The sequence below is a fragment of the Crocuta crocuta genome, unplaced genomic scaffold, assembly GCF_008692635.1.
Source record: "Crocuta crocuta isolate KB4526 unplaced genomic scaffold, BGI_CrCroc_1.0 scaffold179, whole genome shotgun sequence".
NCBI classification, from domain to species: domain Eukaryota; kingdom Metazoa; phylum Chordata; class Mammalia; order Carnivora; family Hyaenidae; genus Crocuta; species Crocuta crocuta.
This window is the reverse complement of record NW_027551568.1, coordinates 1,938,340-1,947,501: the sequence shown is the minus strand read 5'-3', so window position 1 is coordinate 1,947,501 and position 9,162 is coordinate 1,938,340. Positions and strand designations below refer to the sequence as shown.

Here is a 9,162-nt window from a genome sequence, read left to right as displayed (position 1 = left end):
AAGTTCTACCAGACGTTTAGGAGCAGGGAGGCCCAAACTTATACAAAATTTTTCCTTAAAAATAAAAAAACAAGACAAAACTTTGTAACAGACACAATCTTCACAATAACGTGCGGCAATCTTAACATCGTGTCTTAATGAAATGTGCAAGCATATACACACCACATAATTGTCCACAGGATCAATACACACTTCCATCATCCCGGAAAGTTCACTCTTGCCTCTTCAGCGTCAACTCTTCCCTTCTTCACAGCAATCGGCACTCCAATTGGTATTCTTGTGGATTAGTTTCACTTCACATTCCTGGAACCATTAAGAATTTTTCTGTCTTCTGATTCTTCTTAACACGATGCTCTGGAGATGGCCTGTGCTCGTGCATGTATCAGCAGTTCTTTCTTCCTTCCCGTCGCACCGCAATCCACGCATCAGTGTGTCTCCCGCCGCACCGCAATCCACGCACCAGTGTGTCTCCCGCCGCACCGCAATCCACGCACCAGTGTCTCCTGCCGCACCGCAATCCACGCATCAGTGTGTCTCCAGCCGCACTGCAATCCACGCACCAGTGTGTTTCCAGCCGTCCTCTTCTTGAGGGACATTTGGGCTGCTTCCAGTTTGAGGCTGTTCAGAATACAGCTGCTGCAAACATTCTTGTACTAGGCTTTATGTGGCATATGCCCATTTTACTGGGTGTATCTTGAAGGAGAATCGTTGGGTCACTGGGTCGGTGTGTGTGTAACCGTATGAGAAAGTGCCGGTCTCTCGAAACGGTTGTCCTGTTTCACGCTCCCACACGCAGCGCGGGAGAGTTCTGGCTGCAGCTACTCGGCATCTTTGCTAACACCGATTATTGCTGAGATGTGCAGGAGGCATCCAGAAGCTGGAAAAGGCAGGAAAATGGACTCCCCCCCCAGAGCCCCCAAAATGAATCTCTAACAGTGCTCCACCCGGTCTTAGGGGTGAACCTGCTTCCAGCTCTTCGTCTCTCTCGCAAGAGACCTAACTCCCTTGGTCTGTAGCCGAACTAACCTCTTCCTTGAGGTTTGCAGACCACTGGCCTGGAGGAGTGAAGGACCTTGAGGAGTGAAGGACCGGAAGAGAAAGTGGACCACATTCAAAAACGGCTGCCACGGATGCCAGTGAGTCTGTTCAAGGTCGTGCCAACGGACGACTAACTGTCTGAGCACCTGCTTCTCTTGCATGCAGCCCCCTCCCTTTTCCCGTGCCTTCCCCTCAAAAACTCTCCAGCGTGGCCTGAACGGGGAAGATGGTCTGTGAGACGTCTGTCCACCTGTCTCCCCACGGTGCCGACTTCCTGCCTGAAGCAACCTTTCCCATTGGCACTGGTCCCCGGAGTATTGATTTTTGAGCAGCAAGCAGACAAACCTGAGTCCAGAACCGGTTCTCCGTCTGGTAACAGATTCCCCCAGAAGCTCCAGAAAGCAACACAGCCCTTCTGACACCCTGATCCTAGCTTAGTGAGACCCTTTTCAGACTTCTGCTCTCCAGAACTGTAACACAATAACTCTGTGTTGTTTTAAGCCATGTAGTTTGTGGTAACTTGTTATAGCAGCAATAGGAAAATAGAGCAAGTGGGGAGTGGGAGATCTGTGCAATGTGTATTTAGTATCCCAATTATATAAAACACTGCTATAAATCAAGATGATAATTCTGCCCTTATTCACGCAGAAGATATGAATAAGCAATTCAAGAAGAGGAAAGTTGAATCACCCTCAGTATGAAAAGATACTTGATTAGGAAAATGTACAGCATTATAGACTGATTTGTACCCCACCTACTCTGCCTCAAACTCACATGTCAAAGCCCTAACCCCCAGTGTAAACTGTAGTTGGAAATGGGCCTTTGGGGAAGGTCAGCCAGTTAGGGCTCTGATCTGACAGGTGTGTTCATAAGAGGAGTCACCAGCAAACCTCTGTGTCTCAGTGGGAATAGAGGAGACGCCACATGAGGACACGGGGAAGGCAGCTTTGCACAAGCCAGGAAGAGGCCTCACCAGAAACCAACAATGCTGGTTACTTGACCTTGGATTCCTAGCCTCCATAACTGTAAAACAAAGAACAAAAACATTTCTGTTGTTTAAGCCACCCAGTCTGTGTTATTGCTACAGCAGCCCAGGCTGCCTAAACAGTAAGATACTATTCCATGCCCTTCAGGAACAAAAGTCTTAAGAGTCTGAGAATTCTCTGGTTTTTTTTTTATTATGGATTATTTTGAAAACCTTTTTTTTTGTTTAAGTTTATTTATTTATTTATTTTGGGGGGGGCAGAGAGAGAGGGAGGGTGAGAGAGAATCCCAAGCAGGCTCCACACCATCAGTGCAAAGCCTGATGCGGGGCTGGAACTCACGGAACTGTGAGATCATGACCTGAGTCGAAACAAGAGTCAGACACTTAACCGACTAAGCCCTGGAAAATGTCTTTAAATTAGTGGAACAGAATTAGCTCAAAGAGAATTTGTCCCTAGTTCTATGAGGGGACATTAGCAGGCTGTCCTTTCACAAGGAAACACACTGTGTTTAACCCAATGGAGAACTTGAAGCAAATGTAATAAAAACAGGGAGCAGAGAGGGGGGTCCAAGTCCCCTCCTTCCAGACTCAGAGTGACATCAGTCAGGCCCTGCCCCATCGCCAAACGTCTGCCAGCACTTTGGGATCTGGTGCAGGCTTCCTCTGTAACTGTGAACAACGCTGCTGGCTCTTCAGTTCTCGTTGCTTAACACAGACGACATCTCCAGACTAGTCAGATGACAATATGGTGCTCACCCCCACCTTCCCTGCCACAGCCCAATTTCTGTCACCTGTGCTTTCACGCTTTCCAACCAGAGAGCGACATTCCCACATCTAGAAAGCTACTTTCATGCCAGAAGCTAAAGACAAAACATCAACCCATTTCCATTGAAGCAGTAAACTAAGGAAGTCTTTCAACAGACAGCATTACATGATGGGTTAGAGCATAAGTTTGGGGCCAGACAGAACTTGGTTGAACCCTGACGCTCCCATTTACTAGTGAGGTGACCTTGATCAAGTCACTTCGCTTCTCCCTCCCTCATCTGTCACAGGGGATAAACACCTGCCCCAAGAGGTGGGGGGAGGAGGGGCGGGGGAGGATGCCACCAGTTCAGCAGCCTTGTCAACCTCGCAAATGCGCTAGCAGTTTTCCAACAACTCACACGAGATCTGGGTTTCCCGTGCAAACACTCAGGCACGGTATCTCTGCCAGGAAGTGAGACGGGTCAGCACAGGGGTGAGGGGGCAGCAAATGCAGGAGTGCTCTGAACTGGAAACTCTCTTTCAGTTGGGTGAAAACAGAGAGTTTCCCCTCTAAAAGGAAAACACGCGTGCCTGGCCTTTTGCTAACTTCCTAACTGGTTGGGGCTGACCCCTGCTGTCTCTGCTAGTGACAGGCACGCAGATATTAAGAGAACTACAGGCTGCGTTGTAGGTACTCACATTTTAATACAGATTCGCTAAAAACAAAAACATTAAATTCAAAATGAAGTAAGAACCACTCACCGTTTAGAAGTTCCAAAAATTGAATAAAATCTCAATTTCTGTTCCCTAGTTCCAGATCACTAGTCTAAACAGACAGCCTGGTTTGAAACCTGAATTTCTGGGGCACCTGGGTGGCTTAGTCGGTTAAGCATCCGACTTTCGCTTAGGTCATGATCTCGCGGTTCGTGGGTTCGAGCCCCGCGTCGGGCTCTGTGCTGACTGCCAGCTCGGAGCCTGGGGCCTATTTCAGAGTCTGTGTCTCCCTCTCTGACCCTCCCCTGTTCATGCTGTATCTCTCTCTCTCCTAGAAATAAATAAAAAAATATAGAAAAAAAAAAAAGAAACCTGAATTTCTGGCTACCGCGGGAACTGAGAGAATTCCTGAGACGGGCTCTTTTGGCCACAGTTCGCACCTGCAGAGCACATACTGGGGGCCGGCACAGTGCTAGATGCTGGTGACACGAAAGGGACATCCAGAGCGTTCTGAGTCTGCCCAGTGCAGTAACAGCTCGCCCCGGGCACAGCAGTGGCACAAAAGATGGAATGATCAAGCCTCTGGCGGGAGTGTCGAAGTTTCGCAGAAAAGACGCCTGAGCCGGAGCGTGAAGGAAGAACCGGGTGTCACCGGCTAGCGCGGCATCACGTGCTCCCACACACTTAGCCGCAAATGGACCAGGAGAGAAGAGCCGGTCACTGAGGTCAGGGAGGACCCTCTGGGCCATGATGCACTATAAGGGGTTTATACTTGACCCGGAGTGGAGGTCTAAGGTCAAATTCTAAACACAAGAGTAAGAGAACAAATCTGCATTTTAGAAGGACTGTTCTAGCAGCACTGGGGACGATAAAGGAGAGTCCAGCTAGGAAATTCTTGCCCTCAGTCAACTTGGCCTCCATCAACTTAGGAGGTACAGGAGACAATCGGAGTGGGGCAGGGGGAACTAGGTGAAAGTAGAGACAAAGGGACGGACGTGAGAAATAACAAAGGTCAGGATTAATGAGATTCAGGGACCTCCCGCATGGGAGAATTTAGGAAAAGGAAAGCTATGCTTTTGAGAAATCTAACACTGAGAATGGACTACAGAGAACCAGATTCAAGGTCAATTAACACAGCTGCACATTAAAGTACCAGCTCTTATTGTGATACTGGACAGAACCACAAGATCTACAAGCACAACTATTGCTATTTACTGAGCACTTCCTGAGCACCAAGCACTGCGCTCGTTACCACACTGTGTGTCACCTGTCAGGTTTCACAGGTTGGGCGAAGCGGGACAGGACTAGCTGGGATGACGGCCAACAGGAATCCAGCACGCTGCCGGGGCAGAGCAAGCCCTCACTAATGGTAGCCACCTTATCAGCCACCAGGCTCGCAGCAAGCCTGGAACACACTTTATTCCCTCCAAGTCCAGCCAATCCTTTTGTTTTCAACAGGAATTTCACTTTCTCTTTCTTGAATTTAGCAAAATAACAAATCACGCCCTTAATCTCCAATTGTTTACCAAGTACCCAGTTACATGGGCAGCCAGCACTGAAAGGGATAAGAAGTGAAGGTAAGAGCTATGCCCTGCCTATACACAGACTGCAATTTAGCTGGAAAAAGAATCATTGACTATGCTGTCGTGAACCCCAAGTTCCAAATTCCCAAAGGGCAGAGAACATCTCTGAACTGGAAGAACAGAACACGCTACAACGACAAAGGCAGACTGGATTCTGAAGGGTGGAAAGAACTGAACAAGAAAAAGGCAAAGAGGGCCCGCTGTGCTGTACGGGAGGTGGGAATGGTAAGCATACAAGAATGTGTCCAAATGAACACAAAAGTTGTTATTTTTTACAACAAAACTGCATTAAGTAGTTCTTGGTTGTGGGATCAAACTGAGTGCAATGAAGGGAACACAAACATTGGCCGCTATACCTCTGGAATCAAAGGGTTTATAAGCTACTTCCAGAGATTCCTTGTCACCAAAATCCTGGGGAAGAAGCCTTAGCAAGGGCACAAATGATAACAGAGACAGTAACTATGTGTCAGACGCTAAACAAACTGCAAATAACGCTATCATCTGTAATCAGAATGGAATTGCTGTATAAAAGACCAAAATCCACATTAGACGTGCACACATTTTATTCTTCCCTCTGTATTTATGCTGTCAATTTCTCCAAGAGAGAAAATGGGGCGAAAATATCCTCAGAGTATGATGTGAAACGATTTAAGGTTATCATTGAAAGCTCCAAAAATTCACGAACTGACTAACAAACGTGTTACACGGGAAAAAATCCTAAAAGTTGGGGGGGAAAAAGCAGTGATTTTGTGTCTTACTTTATTAACAGTTTGATCGTCTTCTACCTTCTCAAAGTGTGCTGGCAGAGTGACAAACAACTTTGTCAATGTGGCTGTCGCCACCAGCATTCCAGAAAGGGAGGAACGGTTTTAACAAATCCTGTTCATTCGTTTAACAAATCTGTTTGAGGCCATAAAGAGAGAGATTGAATTTATTTGAAATAAACCCAGAAAATGGCCTCACTCGTACTATTAAGCCAACAGCGTAGTTCCCAAGGCCAGCAGATAACTGCTCTGCTACGTACGCCCCTTTCAAACAATTCTCTAACACGTGAGCCAGAAACACTTACATGAGGAACTACCCATGCACACACATGTCCAAGAAGACACCTGCGAGGACACACTCTAGGAGCCTCTAAAGCAAATAAGCTGCTTCGACTTGGGAGAACAGCCCTCAGTTACAATCAACACTCAGCATCTAGTACTGTATTTCTGATATCTCATATTCAACTTCTCTGAGCATTAACCACACGGACAGAATCACTCTTTCCAAACACAGGAGTAGGCACTATCCGCTGACGGGGGCAGACCACATAAGAATCACAACATGATGACTTAATACTTTAGGCAACAAAAATTGAAAGTCTTTTCAAAGTATCGTGCAATCTTGGGCTTTATGGTAGAAAATGCTGGTTTTAAGTATTTAGTACTTAGAAAGCACTTATATTTACCTTGTCACCAAATCTCTACAGCACCATAAGGAAATATGCTTGATATAACAGTCCGTTTTTGTACATTATACCGAGGGATGATGGTACAGTGGAAAGAAAACAGGTTTAGCAGGGGTCAGACCAGATTTCCACGGATCATGATTCACTTTTTTTTGAGAGAGAGAGACAGAGCATGAGTGGAGGAGGGGGAGAGAGAGACGGAAGACACAGAATCCGAAGCAGGCTCCGAGCTATAAGCACAGGGCCCGACACATGGCTTGAACTCACCAACCGTGAGATCATGACCTGAGCTGAAGTCTGACGCTCAACCACCTGAGCCCCTTGGGGCGCCCAGATCATGGTTCACTTCTATGACCAGTCTTGAGTTCAAAGTGAGAAACACAAGACACAATCAAGTACTCCACTGAAACATACTACTCTGAGGGACCCCCGCTGTCTTAACAGAGAAATAAGACCCAATTTCTTCCCACCCATCCTCAGTCTTCCATTCAGCAATGCAAGTTAGGGGCGCCTGGGTGGCTCAGTCCGTTAAGCGTCCAACTTCAGGTCAGGTCATGATCAGGTCAGGTTTGTGAGTTTGAGCCCCGCATCGGGCTCTGTGCTGACAGCTCAGAGCCTGGAGCTGCTTCGGATTCTGTGTCTCCCTCTCTCTCTGACCCTCCCCCCACTTGTGCTCTGCCTCTCAAAAATAAATGTAAAAATAAATTTTTTAAAAATGCAGGTTAACACACAAAAATATTCGAGAAGATGAAGTTCCTATTTTCAACTCTTAATATAAGAAACACTTTACAAAATAAAAATTCACTACTTGTTAATTCTCGATAAAGAATTAAATAAATGTAAGCCCTAACTTAGGTATTTAATTCTCTGCACCAGTTCACTGTTACTTCGAGAACTGTTGAACGTTTCTGACTCAAGTCTCCAATGAGCTGAGAAACCAGGCACTTTCTAATGAAGCTCTTTCCTCTTAAAAAACACTCAGGACACTAATGGGAAGGGGAGAGGAGTAAATAGGAACCAAAACCCAAAGATCTGAAATAGCTGTATTCCAGGTTAAGTTCCATCACCGAACGTTATTCACTATTCTACTCACAAGATGAATTTATTGATGCTTCCCAACAAGCATCCCAAGTCACCCGGAGGCCCACCGCATGGACACGTGAGCCCAGGACCGGACTCGAGCCCTGGGAGGCAGTCTTCCAGATTATCTTAACCCTGGAGTTCTGGTCAGTGTGGCCCCTGAACCCGGCATTTACCGCGATCGCAGCACAAACACCAAGCACCTGCTCCATCACTGACCCGTAGGAGCAAAGCGGCTGGAGCGCTGTCCATGCGCAGCTTTGTCGCCAGCTCTCCAATCTCTTGGGAGGCAAGAGAAGGACAGTGCAGACAGAGGCATCTCTGAGCGGACGGCCTGGCTCAACCGCGCCTCTTACGTGGATATGAGGGCGAATTCTTACTGAACTGTTTAATCTGTCACCACGTCCTGCCTGGTGAAACCCACTCCACACACCATGAAGCCTCGGATCAAACCTCAAAACCAAAATGCTAAGCTAAAATAACTGCACAGAGACTCATGGAAGGTTCTTGCTTCCGGTCGCTACCAGGATTGTCTTCTCCGTCCTTTAGAGGCCACCAGGGCATGGCTGTTTCTGGCCTGCTTCGCTCGGGGGTCTGGCTTCCTCCTCCTGCGGACGGGACCCTGCTAGCCTGGTGCGGACGTCCTGGAGGCTGCCGGGAGGCTGCGGGACTGAGCAGCAGGTTCACACGCACAAGAGCGGGACGCAGGCTACCGTTACTCGGGCCCAGAGGTGCTCACCGGGGTGCAGGGGGGCGCACAGAGCAGCCGAAGCCTTAGGGCAGCCCAAGCTGACCCCTCGCTGTCTGGCCGGTCCGGACAGCGAGGCCCAGTGGACAGTGGGTCGGGGCTCTTTGGGGCTCGGGGTTCCCGGGAGGATCTGAGCTTGCGGGATGTCGGGCGCCCCTGTGCACCCACCTTGGCGCGCTTTCAGCAGCAGCGAGTTGGCCAAGAAGTTCTCGAGCTCCATGCCCCCAAACCGACGCCGCTGCCGCTGCCGCTGCGGCCGCCGCTGCCGGGCCCGGCGGGCGCGAGGGGCAGGGGGAGAGGGCTCCGCCGCCTTCGGGCATTGCTCGCAGGGCGCCACCTGCTCGGGGGGCCCCCAGGAGGGCCCGGGGGAGCTGCCCCGCCGCCGCTCCAGCTGTCGCGGTTCCGGCTGCTGCTCCTCCAGCCGCCGCCGCCGCCTCCGTCCCCGCCGCTGCTTTTGCTGCCGCCACGGCCACCACCCGCTTTGCTGCCTCCGGGACCGCCTGCGACGCCGAGACTGCTTCCGACGCTGCTGGCGCCGGCCGGGGGAGCCCTCGCCCTCGCCCTCGCGGCCCTGGCTTCCAGCGGGGAAGCTGCTGGGGCGACGGGAGCTGGAAGCCTGGCTGCCGCGGGACTCTGCGGTCACCCCGGCCGCGCCAGGGCCCGGGCTCTCGGCCCCATCGTGCGAGTCTTGTACGGGCAACGCTCCCCTCAGGGCCCAGCTCCCCGGCCGCCCTGAGTCTCCGCCGAGCCCCACCCCAAGGAGGGGCTCACTGGCCCGGGCTCCCCACCCCCCCGCGGCCCCGGGCCGCCGCCGCCGCCC

The 9,162-nt window shown here is 50.1% G+C and overlaps 1 protein-coding gene across 1 annotated transcript in view; it reads right to left on the bottom strand.

The window, feature by feature from the left end:
• LOC144220382 (G protein-coupled receptor kinase 4-like) overlaps positions 1 to 9,118 on the bottom strand; it is a 53,167-nt gene extending 44,049 nt beyond the window's left edge. Inside the window, exon 1 of the mRNA XM_077750592.1 lies at positions 8,511 to 9,118. Coding sequence (XP_077606718.1) covers positions 8,511 to 8,562 — 52 coding nt within the window. The 5' untranslated portion in view covers positions 8,563 to 9,118. The remainder of the gene's footprint in view (positions 1 to 8,510) is intronic.
• Positions 9,119 to 9,162: the final 44 nt, after the last annotated feature.